Here is a 16,917-nt window from a genome sequence, read left to right as displayed (position 1 = left end):
GTGGTAATTTCCCATTCAGTCAAGGAATTCAGTTTTCCCTTCTTTTCTATAGCTCTTGGAAATGAATAGGGAAAGCTGAAAACTCAAAGGCAACAGAGTGGGCTGTTCTCACCTCTGCGTATTATTTTCAGTGTATGTCAGTAGTAAGAGTATTTCCTTGATCTCCTACTGTCCAGTGAAGCCAGGAAAATGCAACTTGCTTTACTTAGCAAACTGGGGTGAAAGCAGTGTTTGTTCACTGAAGGAAACGTTAAGAAGAGGTAAATGTTATGGGTTCTTACTTATTCCAGGGTATGCAATCACTTACTGCAAACTTAATCAAGAGTTTGAGTTTTGTTAGACTTGTCTCCAGAGCCTTACTTTGTAACAATAATTTAAAATGCCTTGCCTGGTAAAAACATCCTTATTTTAGGCATGAGGCTGCTTTGGACATCATGTTGTTAAGGTGATAATGTACTTAATAGTTTTCCAAGTGAAAATGTACATTTCAGAGTGGTTGAGAAGACAGCATGTTGCGCTTGTGTTTCGATACTGCTTTGCATGTACATTTCTGGATGGAAAGCTAACATTTCAGTTCTGTACCTACAGATAGCTAACAGTTCAAAACTGTTGGGAAAAGGATAAAATGATAATAATGAGGAAATTATAATGTGCTGCCAAAAATAACATTTTCAGCAGCTATAAAATTGTAGTGCTTAGTTTAAATGATAACATTTGTATTAGGAGGTATTTCCATTATATTACCATTATATTATGATGAGAAAGCATTAGCTTTTTGTTTCTTTTTTTTATTATTATTATTCTCTTCTCCACTCTATTCCCCCAGTGGTTCCAGTGGCAAGGTTTCTACAAACTGGTAACCACAGTAAATCCTTGGAAGAGGAATTTCCTGTTCAATACCAGTTTGATGTTTCTGTCATGCAGCAGTATGCGGGATGTATTGTTCATCAGACTTCAATGTCACGCTGTAGTATATAATATTTATTCTGCTGGCTGATTAGCTTGCCATCAATCTTCATTAAACAGTCTGACCTCTTAAACGGTTTGTTGGGTCGCAGGATGAGAGTTTTTTTTCTCTCACAACTGATTGTTGGTGATTGTTGGTGTTGGATTGTGTGGTGGCGTGTGAGTAATAATTACGTGGAAGCAATAAACAGTATTATGGTGGTTTTGACATTTTCTCGGAGGGTAGCTATTTTTAAAATACATTTTCAGCAGTGGTGCGATTTCATTCTGTAGAAATCTAAATTTGCTAAAACTTAAGCCCAAATTTGGTCCTAAGACTTAGCAAATACATGGGTTTTGCAATATGTAAAATCCTTGCCTTCGAAGAAGAATTGCCTTGATGAGAGTGGCAGTTGAGGTAGAAGAATAGTGAGGAGAAAAGTACATTTCCCTCTTACTCTAACCCTGGCCATAGCTCTTCCTCCTCTCCCCCATCTCCCCAGTACTGCATACATTACTTTGGGGAAGAGGAGGAGCCTGTGTTGCTTCTTTTGCAGTAAGAATTCTTTATTTACCCTATGTGATCTTACAGTTTGTTTTCTAAATGCTTTGTGAGTAAGGGTTGCTGAGCTTCAGAGGCAATTAACTGTCTTCCGTTTCTACATGTTTTTATCTAGTAATGACCACCGTTGGCTAATGTATTTATTTATTTATTTTTGTCTACTTCTAGGGTTTCGTTTTTGCACTGAATGTAGCCAGGACGGATCCTTGTGGGCTTTGGCAGCCCTTGGAAACTGTCAAAGGTAAAAAAAGAAATAATAATAATAAAAATCCAAAGTTCAATATTGCATCCTTGAAAGTTGGAGGTGAGAAGAACACTCTCCTATACTAGTTTTTAACCACTTTTACAGTATATTGCTATTGTCGTGTATTTTCTAGTGTGTTACTTCCTGTGGCTTTGCATGTGAAGGTTTTTCTGTAACTGCCTGATGGGATTTGTGTTCGTCAGCTACATTTGATGTGTGTGGTGGTTTTCTTTGAAAATGAATTAATTTCTGATGAGATTTTAAAGTCACTGGATTCTGTAAGTAATCAGTTCCTATAAGCAATGGAGTTAGATTGAAGCTTTGTTTTTCTTCTGGTTGCTCTTGCTTTCATCTCAGTACCTCTCAATTCTCATTTAAAATGACAAAAACTGTTCTGTTCTTTTTCCATATGTTAAATTTTGTATTGCTTTTGTACAGTCATAACAAACCCCATGTAACGTGTGAAACTAGCAGTTTGATCTAATATGGTTAGATCATCTATTAAAAATTAACACTTCTGTGTCTGCATACCTAGGTAAAGACTAATGGTTGCAATGATGTATCAAGGTGATGGTGTTAGTCTCATTTAAGATATAATTCATTCCAGTACTGCCTTGTTTGAACTGTCTTTTTTCAAGTATGGCATGTATACAAGATCACCATGTTTTGAAGAGCACTTGTGTGTCTGTTTTGCTTTGTGCTCTTGAGAGAGTTTAGGATCTACCCTCAGTTTCTGCTTACTTTCTGTAGTGGTGACAGTTTGCACAGCTTTGCTGTTCTTTGAGGGTTTTCCTGTTGGCCATATCTGATTCAGACTTAGCAATTCATAGGAACCACAATTGGTTTTACATCAAAAAGTGCTTCTTTTGCAGCTGCTGCCTTCAGAAGCTTGAAATTATTCTTTCCTCTATATCAAATGAAGGGCACTGTTTTCCTCTTCAGTCCGTATTTGATGTCTGCTGGCAATCGGAAGAAAAAGTGTTGAAAGACCCATTTATTAGATAGAGTGCTTACTTCCAATAATGCCTTTTTGGTGACCAGCAAATTTGAAGACGCATGGATTCCAGCGCTCTCCTGCTAATAAGGGTTTTATGCTTCTGAATGGCAGACATTTCTATTTGGGGAACAATCAGCCTTAGGAAGTAGAAGTACCTTGTTCACTGGTATTACTCGTCAGGGCTTTTTGAGGATGTGGAAGTTTGGCTGAGGTTTTATTCGCTGGAATATGCTAGAATGCAGTAGTGAGGAGCTAGGTGCTCTGCACTTTGTTGTGGTTACACCGAATTTATGACTGGTGGCTGCATCCATCATCTTGATACCACTGAAAAATTTCTGCACATCTTTGCTGCAGAAAAGAGATGAAACACGAACAGGATGAAACATGAGACTGATTTGGCCATATTACATTACGGTAGGAAAATACTGTCTTAGGCATTAAATTTCATAAGAATTACAGTTCTTCTATTAGTGAGTATTTTTATCTTTGAGAATATTAGATTAAATTTTAAAGAGTTAAATAAAAACTAATTAACTTCAGATGTGCGTCTGCTAGGTTGTATGTTGGCATACCTGTACCATTTGTCAGACTTCCCCTGGAGTCCTTTTCACTCAGGCTGCAGTTGGTTAATTTTACCAGAAGACCTCAGATGAAGCTGGGGGGGCCTCAGTCCTATTTGAGGTAGTTTTGGTGGATGTATGCAAGAGTGGAAGAAGAGGATTATCATACTCTGACCTTTTCCAAGACTGACTTTGTTAATAGTTGTCAGATCTGAAAGTCTGAACAGACTGTCTATAAACTTTGTCATTTTATCTCCAGGGAGGGTGGTCCATCTGATGTTGGAAATAACTAATTTAATGCATGGGACTTTGGAAGCTGTTGGGCTCATTTAGTTGGGCTCCTTTCCAATCCTGTAGGACCCTAGTACAAATTCTGATTGCCTGTCTATCCTCTTTGTACAAAATAAGCTACCCAGTGTGTGATCTTTAGCCCTCTGCTTGGAAGCTTAAGAGGCTTGTCACTGCCAACAACATGGAATAATTACGTTGGTTCTTCATATGCTGGCAGTAGGCAGTCACTTTCTTGGCTGAGGAGTCATCCTTAGTTTAATGACTATTACAAAAGTCTGTCAGAGATGTTTTTTCATGGATTCAGGAATCCCCAAATGCCTGCTTTGGGCAATAAGAAAGATGGAAATGCAGCGTTCTTGTGCCAGTGGCTGTATGAATCCTTCCTTTCATAGGGAATTGAAGAAAGTATGTAAAAATGTATTGAATTGGACTCAGAGTTTGTTGCCTGATACTTTGTCTCCTGAAAAAAGCCAAAAGCAAGCGTCATGGGGAAAACTAAAACTACAACAAAAGGATAGTGCTTAGCAAAAGCTTCCTCTTGCAATAACTCCTGCTGTCTGTGGCTTAAGGTCTTCTTATACCAGCTGTGAGGGTTTATTTTTTTTAAGTGGATTTACTTTTTTCCCCCCTTGTGATTTTTTCCAGTAAATTGGGGCCTTTTTAAACTTCCAGCTTCTTGCCATTCCATGTGAGTGAGTACACACTTACTGAGCATGGTATGAAATAATACAGTCTGTTTTGAACATCAAAGCTGGTAAAACGTGAATTGTGGGGCAAGTGAAGAGTGGGTGAATCATCTCTTTCTTCTCCATTGCACTCCTTTCTGTTTCTCACTCCATTCTCTGAGCTTCGAATTGTTCTAGTGTATTTAGTCTGTCCTCAGTGGGAGAGTTTGCTTATCTTTGTTCTTGTGCACTTTCTGTTTATTCTTTATGTCCTAGTTCTGCTGATTTCTTGGGAGATCTCAGAAGATGAACACAGCAGTTTTTTCAGAGGTTCATATTTAAGTTCTTCTAGCACTCTTAATGCAGCGACCAGTCCTCACAGTGGTCTTGTTTTGACCTGACCTTGCTTGATTTTACAAACTTTTCTGTTGTGCTTCTGGATGAAAGAAACCAAAACCATTTTGGCTGTTGGACCACAGCGTGTCTGCCTACCGGCCAGTGGCACTTCCCAGTTACTCGAATCCGACATTGCAAAGTCACACTAAGAAAGTCCCTGCCCCTGCGGCGCTGAGGTTGGGTTGGATGCAGAGCGTGGTCGAGTACCATGGACAGGGCCTGCTCGGCGCCTCTGCCCGAGCCCCTGCGGCGGGACAGGCAGCTCGCCTGCGGGGAGACGCTCGTTTGGGGCACGAAGCTCTTGGTGTCCGTGCCTGATACACCTCTCACTTACCTCTCGCTACTTAAGAATTTTGCTTATATGCAACAAGCAGAGTATCTTAGCCTGCCTGTGTCACCCCCACGATTGTAACATCCCCACATTGTGTCCTCATCAGTTTCATTCGTTTCATGTTAGAAGGGAATTTGCTCATCACATACATACTTTGTGCTTAGGGTGTTCACCGCTAATAGAGCGTAACCCCAAATTCCTTTAGGAGTGTTTCGTATGGCATTTCACTTGCGGTGCTTCTCCTTTTGTTTACTTAGTCTCTGTGTTAACGTGATAAACTCCAGTCTTGTGTGTTAATCTTCCTAAGTGCCATGCTGTAGGGACAGGGTTGAAGTTTAGGTTCGTCTCCAATTAATCCTGTATGAATTGATCATGCGGCCTTTCCGATTTTACAGCAAAATTCCAGGAAGGAGGTGAAAGCTGAACATGTTTCAAGGGCATCATTTTGTGTTATGCTAGAAATAATTGTTTTGTCACACTGTTTGTGGAGTTAACTTCCATGCAATGGAGTAGGACGCGAAAGAGACAAAATAATACATCTTCGTATATTGCTAGCTAGTATAACTCTTTCAGCATCTGTCAGGTCTCAATCAGCTTCTTTCATACACTTCAGAAAGTCTTGTCTGAATATTTGAGGTGGTTTTTGACAAACATGATGTATTTGATTTGTTAGGTCATATCTTGGGTTTGAGAAAGATCAGTATATTCACTCGAAGTCATGGTATTGATTCTATGGCCTGTTAATCTCTAGTTTATGAACTCTTCAGCAACTGTTTTCTTAATTGTGAGTATTATATCTATTATGCCCTGTGCTAGCATGTGAAGATAAAGGATGAGATGGAGCACTGCATATGCAGTGACAATGCTACTAAAATGGAATTTCATGTGAGGTAATGCCCATTTGTATCTATGAAGTCTGCGCTGGTAAAATCTGTGTGACTATGCTATTGAGTGGTAACGTTCTTTATAGAGAAGTCTGAACCTTTTGGTTACATCTACAAAAGAACTAGGTTCTTTGTAGATACTGAATATTCTTGCTTAATAGTTCAGAGGTTCAACATTCGCTGAAAAGGGAAATAAAGTTTTTGTGACTAAAGCTATGATGATAGTAGTAGTAGTAAAGTTTTTCTGAGGTTCCTCACACCCACACCTCACACAGAGAATTGGGTGAGAGTTCTGCTTTATCCTCTTTCCTCTTAACCCAGAGAAGGAAATTGCTGTAAGACTGAAAAATGCTGTTGCTTTGCATGAGACTGTCTGATATTACTGAACATAACCAGCAGTTTGTTGGTTATAAGGCATGATAAGCTGTATGCAACATTTTGTGGCTTCAGGCCCTTTGTTTGTAGAATATTCTTCATTCCTTGTGGCAACTTAATAGCCATGAAAGATGTTGTTTACCTATGCATGAGGTAACAGAAGGCATTGGCAGTGCATTGGCAGCCTTACCTTATGAACAGGCTCTAACTTTGAAACAGAAGAGGTACAAATGAAGATGACAAATTTCCAAGCCTTCTCTTTTTGACCTCATTTCAGTTTGTACTCCCAAAGTTTCCAGGCTTGGAATTGCTGCAGTAAAGGATGACAGAAGAGTCAGTCGCTCTGTATCTGAGGTGCAGATATGATGTGGAGAGACTTCAAATGGCATTTAAATGCTGGCGCAGCTGGGGAGATGAGCATCTTGAGAGGGACAGTTGTTAAAGGCCAACGGCAATTTGCTTCATAGTTTTAAACTTGGTGTGAGCCCTTTCCTTGCACAGAACTGGAATATGATGGATCTGCTGATAGCAGAAGTTTTGCCTTCTTGACTCAGAGATTCCTTGCTGAATTTATGCTCTCTTACACCTGAAAGATGGCTTATTCTCTGGTGTCAAAGACATTCTAATCTTTGTAGACTCCCTAACTGTATTGCATGTGTCCATAAGTTAAATTTTTAAGATTGGAATTTGCGATGTTGACTTTGTTCAGTTGGAACTGCACACACTGTGTCTACCAAATTTAAAAAGTTACTACGTAGTACTGAATACTAGAAACTCTGGGAGCTGTTGGCCTGGGTTAAATTGGAAGTAGTGAGCTAAAGATGAATGGCTTTATCTGTTCCCTGAACCATTTAGAGTCTAGAATATATTTGTTTCTAAAATGAAGTCAAAGAAAAATTTCCCAAAATAAGAAGTCAGAGGATGGCTGGCAGTCATAACAGTTTTTCAGACTAATAACCTTTAGATTATCTGTAAGCTGAATCTGCGATGCTTATATTAGCACAAAAGCTATTTTCTAGTAAGAAAGATATGCTCAGCTCTAGTCTCTGTGCTTATTCCTCGCTGACCATAGCTTTATTCAGTAAACACGATGAGTACATAAAATACTCAGCAATGACATATTTGAACATTAAAAAGAAAGCAGTTTCCTGCTAGGTACTTTTTTCTCTTCATTAAGTAGAATTATATTTTATCCTGAGTAGCAGATGCCATACTTGTTTGTGCAAAACATAAATTCAGCGAATACATGCAGAACGTGAACATTAAAGGTCATAGCCTATGGTCATTATTTATGTGCACTGCAATCTTGCATAACACTGTTAAAGGCAGCAAAATCATTCTTTTAAAATATATCTTTCTTTTTATCTTTTAGGCAGTATTTTGCATTTCTGCAGAGCTTTGCACAGATCCTGTTCCCATGCAAACTGATGAGGGAGAAATACTGGAGGAAGGCAGTCCCAAGGTCAGTGAGGTAAACACTGCTGTATTTTGAAGGAACAAGAGCTTGCTTGGCTGAAACGGGGAATACATGGAGTGAACACTGACTACTGGTGGTATTTTTAATAAATACCTGCATGCAAATAAATAATTTGTATGACCCTGGAGACATTTAAAAATAACATTTTAAAGGCTTTTAGGAACATGGGCTTTTTTGTAGCCTGATAAGGATTGAAAAGTGTGTCTGAGTTAGGGCACTACCAGGAAGGAAAGAGGAAACTCTTGAAAAGAAGTACTAACTTTGATTGTGTTCTGTTTGTTAGAACTGGAAGAGCTTGTCAAGGATTTTGTCCTTCCCACCTGCTCTTTCAACTAACTTAAAGAATTAGGCATGTGAGCCCTTAGGTGCAGGTATCAGTGTTTGTGGATTACTGACTGATTGCTTCTCATTTCCTTGCACTTGCCAGCATGTGTTTTGTTGTGAGACTGGATAGGGTGTTGCTTGTAGAGGTATCTATGATACTAGACATACCTTGTAGAGACAAGAGGCTGTTAAGTGTGCTGTTGAATATCGTGTTGGTTGTGTTCTGCTTTTTGCTACTTCCTGAAGATGCGGGTATTGAATCATGAATTACTTTGGTTTGCATAATGTCATAGTGATTATCTTATTCTTCAATGGGTTTATAAATGTATTTTATGGTCCTATCTCAACAAGTGAGTGTTAACTTTGCCACTAATCTGTTGTAAAATCCAGCTCCTAAATTTCATGAAGGTCCAAATCATTGTTAGCTTGCTTGTAGTTTTCTGTTAACCTACTGAGCAGCTGAAAAAGGAAATAACTGGAGGACTTAACATTTGTCATTATCGGGCTGTAGTTTTCTGAGAGATGCTCTCATGGCTTTATGCTCTAATAGAACGGAAGATTGTTTGAGCTCTAGTCATCATCCTAGGAGGTGATTAATTATGGAAACAATTTGGTGGTTGTCCTATATGTACTTTAGGAACTGTGTTAATTTTAAACGGCTTTGAAGGAAGGCTCAATAGATCAGGAACTGACAAAGGAAAACATATCAGTAGATGTACCTGCATCCACCCAGATGATTGAATGCTTCTCTCAACAATTATGTGATTACACAGATCAGTGGGGGATATTGATGAGAGGAAACATCATAGTGTAATTAATTACCACTATTAATAGCGTGGACAATGGTGCTTGCTTTTCATCAAACAGAACTAGTGTGTGTGTGGGCATATGTATTCGTGTATAGACACCCAGGTCCGTGTGTGTATATATGGATACGTAGCTTTTTTTTTCTTCTTGTGTGGCAGGAAATAGATTGAAGTAACTCTCTTGTGGAAATTACTCTTTTCCTTCAATTAAAAACATGCTTTTCTCTGGCATGCTTAATTCTGGGTGTAATGGCAAAGTTTATAATATTTATCCCACCATCAGGTGTTCCAAAAATGTACAGAGCGTAAATTCCAAACCAAATCTTTTAAACTAAGTGCATATGTAGTATTGCATGAAATGATGATCATTTAGAGAAGGTAGGAGACTTGGAATCAGAGCTATGTAGAATCAGTATATTTTAAGCAAAACGTTCTGATGACTACATCTAGTTCTTCTCCTCATCCTGTGATGTACAGGACTACTCACCAAAGTGTATCGCCCAGTGTTTCTTTAGTCTGTAAATGATTATCTTCTCTTTCTTGGTCTTGAGAGAGTGCTATAGCTATAACAGTTGAAAGGTTTGTCCCAGAAAAACTTAGGCAGTGTCTATTTCGCTATATTGTCTTGTATCATTAAATTATATACTTCATTTAAAAATGTTTACATGATCTAACGAGCCATTTTCATAAAGATAGTTTTCTAAGAGATTTTTAAAAACTTCAGTAATGCAGTTGAGTTTCTTTCTTTGTGTTAGGACTATTTTTCTTCTCTTCTTCAGACAGATGACATGAATTTTTGGGAGGAATTAGTTTTGTGCTTCAAAGACAGTAATTACCTATCATTCATATTTTATTTGGATCTTTCATTTTTCCTCTTTTATCCATTGCAAAACATTAAGCTGCAAATAAAGCCCAAGTATATGATTATTTTGTTACGTTTATTGTTCAGATCAGTGGATCTTCTGTGTTTTTTTTCCAGGTGTTTATACCCGTATTTAAGTAGTAGGGATCCTTTTGGATCCTTACATTCTGTTCTCAAAATCTCCTAACTTACCTATTCTTTTGCCTTCACAAGAAAATCATTTTTTGAGCCTGTAAAAGATATCTACAAAGGTCATCATCTTCTAGCATTTTATTTCCTATGAGCATTCAAGGAGGACTTGGAACATTGAGTGTATTAGCAGCTCCTTTGAAGCTTTCTCTTAAACATTGTAGAATTTGAACCTGCAGCTCATAGGTCGTGTTATGAGATTATTTGCTGCTGATTAAGCACGTTCAAGCTACCTCAGTGACAATACGTTTGATGATATCATATATGAGGTCAGGTTAAGGCACCATTCTTAGCCTTTGTTCTGGATAATTCATTTCTAGCCAAAACCAGATTTGTGCAAGTGATACAAAGAATGAAATTACTGTTTGTGGTGATTCATAGCATCTTTTATTGGCTCCACCAGAATAATTATAATGAAAAAGCAGGCAAGATTTCTCTCTTGAAATTATTTCTTCCGTTTTTTTGGGGGCTTCAGAAACAGTAGTAAAGCTATTGTTGCAAAAGATGGAAGAAAAGGCTATAGAATTTGTTTTTACACCTTTCTGTTTATGTCTTGTCACATAAGATCTTATATTTTTACATAAGGTCGAAATGAAAAGCCACTTCGTGTTCAAAAGGCAAAGGCCTACATGTTGGAATGCCTTGCTGTCAGCTACACTTAAAGTGTTTCTCTCAAGTAAGAAATGGTCTTGCTGTGATTATGCTTGACACTCTCTTTTCTTTTCAGAATGCAAGATGCTCAGGGTTCTGGTAGGTATTTCCCCACTATTCAGAATTTCTGTCCTATTGTCATTAGAGGTAAGCCTGAATGAAGTATTCAGGGGTGTCAGGGTCATCTTGACAAAATTCTCCTTCACTAAGGTAAGATGAACATCACAGGGGTCTGTGTACTGCAAGAATTATGGTGCCAGTCTTAAAATAGTTTTAAACGTTTTATGTGGTGACTCAGTGTCATACAGCGGGGACAGAAAGATAACCTACTCTTTATTCCTTGTGTACTGGTTTGGTTGTACTCTGAGATAACAAGATCAAGCCTTGAGCTGAGAAGATTTACTTCTGCTTTTGAAAAAGAAAAGAACGTGCTTTGTGTAGAGCTGGGCAGGTCACTTTAAAGATTAAATACATATGTGCTTCAAGCTAACATTACATGAAATATGATTAGAAAATGTAGTCCCTGCTGTCAGGCATCATGAGGAGTGGTGGTCTTGCTTGATTCCAGTTGGCCTGGCAGTATTGCTGAAGGAGCTGAACTTCACACTTGCCTTTGCTCTTCTTGAAATAAATGACAGAAATCCAGTAGCAACTCATTAGCAGTTAAGCATAAAGAAGGTCATTGGTGGGCTAAGTCCAAACTTTTTCTGAATGTTTGTTTTCCACACTGTATTAGTGTATGCATTTTAAATTCTTTGCTATTTATACTATATATTTATGTACTTATATATATTTATATATATACTATATATTTATATATATTTATATATTTATACTATATATTTATATATATATACAAATATTACTATTTATACTACTCATGTTGTTTCTAGTGGTACAGTGATTGATACTGAATTGGTTGAGTTGTGCTGTTTCCCTTTTCAATTTTGCATACTTGGAAAGTTTCTGCACCTTTTTTTGGGGTGTATCCTTTTGTCATTCATTCTTTCCAGAGTTGCTTTCCAGCAAAGAGTGGGTTCCCTCCACACCACCCCCACTGTACCACTGTAGGCCTGTTTTGGAGAACCCGACTGTGTTGGTAGCTTTGTTGCCTTTTTTTTTTGTCTAAACTGGATCCATTGTTTGATCTCAGAGTTTCTTCCTTGTTGTCAGACTGTCAGAAAACACACTTTCTGTTAGCATGACATCAACATGGTGAAGACAGCAGGCAGCTGTCAATAACACCCATCTGATCCCAATAATCAGATAATATTGGTGCCACAAAGAGGGAGAAGAACGTGTACAAATGTAAGCTTTTTCTAATGTGCTTAATTTTTAAAAAGGTAGTTACTTTTGGCAGATGTAGAAGCCACATTTGACAGGGAATATTGGGTCTGTTTTATCTATGTGATCTGCAGGTAAATATCATACAGCAATCTATCTTTCACTTTATAACAAGTGGTGTGGGGGGGTCTGGTTTTCGTCTTTTCAGGATCTTCCCCCCCCATCTCCCCTTTCACTTTTTTAATACAAAGTTTTTATATAGAACCCAACAACCTCTAATGCTCTTTGGGTTATGATTTTTTTCTAATTATGTTTTATGGTAGTTGATTTGCCATATTCTATTATTCAGCTTTTTCCATTAACAGCATTGGTACTCTGAAGATGTCAACAAGCTCTGAGCTTCTTGTTTGTGGCTGACTTCTTTCCAGCTGCTTTCCAGCTGCTTTCATCCCTCCGTTAAGGATTATTGCACAGACAACACTTCAACTTCGTTTCTTAGTTGTTCCTTTACTGTAAAATATTGTAGGAGACAGCTAAAAGTTTATGCCTGTTTGGGAATATTTCTAGATTTCTTTCAATATTGGTCAAGGTTTTGAGCATATGTTGCAAATGTCTTTCTCAAAAAATGGGATTGAAATTTTCATGTCAAATGGCGTAAAATTTCTCCCCTCCCACCCTTGATGTTCCTCATCTTGCAAACCAAAAGCCTGTGAATTTGCAGGGAAGAAAGGACGTTGACCTACATAATAGATAAAAAGGTATTTATAAATTCATTTATGAGGTTTTTATTCAGTGTTGTGTACGAGAGAGGAAAAAAATAGTTAATTCTGCCCACCTGATCCTATATATGATGAAAATCTAGGTACTCAAAGCTTCGCTGAAAAATGCGACTCAACAGTGTCCATAATAATGTGCTTTACTCCTGATAGGTGCAGGGAAAGGGGAAAGAAACATTTTGCACTGTATGCGGTATGTACATTTTTATTTGAAATTTTCATCAGTATTTATAAAAAAAAAAGCATAGAAGCAATTGTTGAACTGAACATTAGTCTAGAAATTAGGCTACATTTCAATACTCTGTGGTGGCTGTTAATCATTGTTTTATTTCAAGGTGCCCACCTGTTTGTATCTGTCAGCGTGAATCTTCCCCTTGCGTTATGGCCTGCCTGTTCTCATTTTCCTTGCCTCTTGGTTTCTAATTGTGAGCCAGCATTTTCCTTCTGTTTAAATCACTTCAGTACCCTGGTGGGGGTGGCTCTGCTTGTTTTATCCAGAGGCAATCACACAGAGGTGATGAAAAGGTTATAAAAGTACACAACGCTTACTCAAGGATTTAAGCTGTTGAGACTAAGGAAATTTAAGCCTGCCAGAATAGCGTTTGTATTTGATCTGATAAATTATGTGTTTTGATATTTATAAGCAGAAGCTTAAAATTCAGATGGAAGTGTTGCTAGGAGGAAGAAATGCCAGTTGGGAGGAGGTACCCGTTAGTTCAAAAAAAAAGAGATGTTTCACTAGCTGTGTTTATGAGTAGCCTATGCTCAGTTTTTGATAGTCGATGCTACTTGATGTAGACAGTAGTGCAAAAGTTAGGCTGGTGTCTTTGCTTGGGATTTACAGTTAACATAGTAAGAAGAAAATCATATTTGGGTAGTTAAACTTAACACTGTGTCCAAAACCTCGATGCCTGTATCTCTGGGCCTTATAGTACTACTGTTCAGTGATACAGTAATGAGTTTCTATTCAGATGGCACTAAATAATTTAAAACGTTCAAGCTGAAGGCCTATACAGTGATGAACAAAATGCTTTGTCATTGTAATTTAAAAAAGCTGTTTCTGTTTTCCAGTGTAGTACTGCCCTGTGATATGGTGCTTTAAGGCGTGATGGTTTCTCTTGCAGAATGAATCCCTGCTACTCTTGAAAATTTTGGCTTTTATTACAAAGAGGTGTACTTTCAACCTACAGGAGGTGTACTCTGGAGCTGTAGGAGTCTAAAGTCTTTGTATAAAATATCTTGTAAAGTCTTTTGGAAGTAGAGAGGTGTTCTGCCTAGCAAGCACATACCTTAAGCTTCTCCAGAAGGGCAGCAGTTTAAGAACAGTTCTAAGCACAAAGTTATTTTTTCACAAAATAAACTAATGTTCTCTTCTTCATGCTCTGCTAGCTTCATCTTTCTAGCCTGAAAATGGTAAAACTTCTTAGTAGAGCAATTTCAAAACCAAAATCTTTGCATATTGTGGACTTAAAAATAAAATTTTATTAATCTCTGAATGAAGAGTGGTGTTGGTTTAAATCTGAGGTTAATAAAGTTGTCCTTTCATTTAGTGATGTATTCCTAAAACTTGTAAAAATGTTACAACGGATTCCTCTTATTTTAAAGAGAAATTAACATAATCTGTTAAGGGGAGTATAAATTTGTTTTTCACTTTTTCTCTTGAACTTTAACGCTGTGGCCAACAAATGAACCTAATAACGCTTTTATAGGAAACACTACATAGGTGGACCTTTCTACAGTGGGGGGGGGGAAACCTGCTTGTCAGTTTATAATTTTGATTGTTGAAATTTCAAGGCATTGTAGCAAAGAACTATCAATCACAATGCATTATCAGGGTCCACTGGCATTACAGAACAGCAATTATAAACAAGGTAAAGTTGTTGAGGAATTTACAAAAAAGAACATGTAATTAGACAGCGCTACTTGAACTATTTTAGGAATGCTGTTCAGAGCTTGAATGCTTGGGCATTCTTAAAGGAATTCAGTATGAAGTGCAAGATTTTGTCAGTTGGCTCTATTGTTTTCTACAAGGGCAAGACGGATTACTCGTTTGAAACCTATTTACCCATAGTGAAGAGTAAGATTGCTAAAATATAGATATCAAGACTGAAAGATGACTCCATCTATTTTCTTTCCTCTGTATACCCTGAAGTGTTTTCAAGGTACAAAAAGGAAGGTTAATATGACGAGGTATTTCCTTTCTCTTGGCAAATACCATCATCTGCCAAATTGACTTTGCAATCCGTAAGGACTGCTGCTAGACGGTCCTTTGATGCAGCCTTTTCATATGTAGGTTCATGTGGAGGATATGTAATGGCCTGGAATGTCATTGCAGCGAACAGGTGCGAATCTGATTTCTAGACGAAAAGATACTTCAGTTTCAAATAAAATTCAGTTTAAACTCACCATTTCCTTTATCCTAAAGGTTCTTTCTTTTTCGTAAATGTTTTTTCAATAAAGTTTGCTTGGCTAATAGCATCTCTTCAGATGAATACAGCAGAATGTAATACTTTGCAAAACAGACAAAAAAGCTTTAAAAAAAAAATGCTTTAAAAAGGAAAGAAAAAAAGGCAGTTCTGCATTTGAGAGCTATCATGGTATAGTCCCTCTATGATTTTTGGGACAGAGATGGTCAGGGTCATTGCTTTGTAGCTTTGCTTGGAAAGTGTCTCTTTTCATGCAGGTGCGCTATTGGCACCCAATTTGAGGGCTGACCACAACCTTTTCAGAATACTGACCTTTGATCTCTTTCCCTTCAGTATCGGCTTTACAAAGGCGTTGGCAGTGGTTGCAGTCCCTATCAATACGACATGTTAGAGATCCTTTATAATCAGCCACTTAAAAATCATAGAATCGTAGAATGGCTTGGGTTGGAAGGGACCTTAAAGATCATCTAATCCCAGCCCACTGCCGCGGGCACGGACACCTCCCATCAGATCAGGTTGCCCAGGGCCTCATCTAACCTGGCCTTGAACACCTCCAGGGATAGGGCATCCACAGCCTCTCTGGGCAACCTGTGCCGGTGCCTCACCACCCTCTCAGCAAAGAATTTCCTCATAATTTCTAATCTAAATCCCCTCTCTTTTAGTTTAAAATCATTCCCCTCATCCTGTCAATATCTGATTGAGCAAAGAGTTGCTCCCCGTCCTTTTTGTAAGTCCCCTTCAAGTTCTGAAAGGTTGCAATGAGTTCCCCCTCAAGCTTTCTCTTCTGTAGGCTGAACAGCCCCAGCTCTCAGCATTTCTTCTTAGGAGAGGTGCTCCAGCCCTCTGATCATCTTTGTGGCCCTCCTTTGGACTCGCTCTGACAGTTCCACATTGTTCTTTTGCTGGAGGCCCCATACCTGGATGCAGTGCTCCAGGTAGGGGGCCTCACAAGGGCAGAGGAGAGGGAGACAATCACCTCCCTCCACCTGCTGGTCAGTCCTCTTTTGATGCAGCCCAGGATGCAGTTGGCCTTCTGGGCTGCAAGCTTACACTGCTGGCTCATGTTGAGCATTTCATCCACCAGAAGCCCCGAGTCCTTCTCTGTAGGGCTGCTCTCAGTGAGTTCTTTACCCAGTCTGTACTCATGTCCGGTATTGATCTGGCCCAGGTGCAGCACCTTGCAGTTGGACTTGTTAAACCTCATTAGGTTCCTGTGGGCCCACTCCTCAAGCTTCTCCAGGTTCCTTTGGATGGCATCCCTTCCTTCTGGGTATCGACTGTACCACTCAGCTTGGTGTCATCTGCAAACTTGCTGAGGGTGCACTCAATCCCACTGTCTATGTCATTTATAAAGATATTCAACAGTACCGGTCCCAGGACAGACCCCTGAGGTACACCACTCGTCACTGGCTTCCACTTGGACATGGAGCCATTGACCACCACTCTCTGGGTACAACCTTCAAGCCAACTCCTTATCCCCTGAATGGTCCACCCATCAAATCCATATGTCTCCAATTTGGAGACCAGGATGTCATGTGGGACCGTGTCAAAGGCCTTGCAGAAGTCCAGGTAGATGACATTTGACATTGGTTGGTCTTCCTCTGTCAACTGATCACTCAGTCACTCCATCATAGAAAGCCACCAGGTTGGTCAGGCACGATTAACGCTTGATGAATCCATGTTGGCTGTCCCAGATCACCTCTTTGTCTTGCACTGATAAACGTTTTCAATCCTACTGTCTTCTGGCAAGCTGAGGGGAACAGGTGTTTGAGGAGAAATTTGAGCCATGGACAGTAAAAGCTTTTGCTGACCCTTGGAATATCTGTATCGTTGGTAGTCTTAGAATCGTAGAATCATAGAATATCCCGAGTT

At 38.9% G+C, this 16,917-nt stretch overlaps 1 protein-coding gene across 19 annotated transcripts in view; it reads left to right on the top strand.

The window, feature by feature from the left end:
* Positions 1-16,917, top strand: part of TNRC6B (trinucleotide repeat containing adaptor 6B) — a 144,991-nt gene that overhangs the window by 14,481 nt on the left and 113,593 nt on the right. For 11 of the 19 annotated variants that reach the window (XM_050709635.1, XM_050709627.1, XM_050709610.1 and 8 more), the window contains exons 2-3: positions 1,676-1,748; positions 7,623-7,721. In XM_050709635.1, the coding sequence (XP_050565592.1) occupies positions 7,668-7,721 (54 nt within the window). In that variant the 5' untranslated portion in view covers positions 1,676-1,748; positions 7,623-7,667. The remainder of the gene's footprint in view (positions 1-1,675; positions 1,749-7,622; positions 7,722-16,917) is intronic. The other 8 variants (XM_050709597.1, XM_050709636.1, XM_050709620.1 and 5 more) reach the window with 1 other exon arrangement.

This window comes from Cygnus atratus, chromosome 1 (assembly GCF_013377495.2).
Source record: "Cygnus atratus isolate AKBS03 ecotype Queensland, Australia chromosome 1, CAtr_DNAZoo_HiC_assembly, whole genome shotgun sequence".
Classification (NCBI taxonomy): Eukaryota; Metazoa; Chordata; class Aves; order Anseriformes; family Anatidae; genus Cygnus; species Cygnus atratus.
Note: the sequence above shows the minus strand (reverse complement) of the source record. Positions and strands in the feature narration are given on the sequence as shown.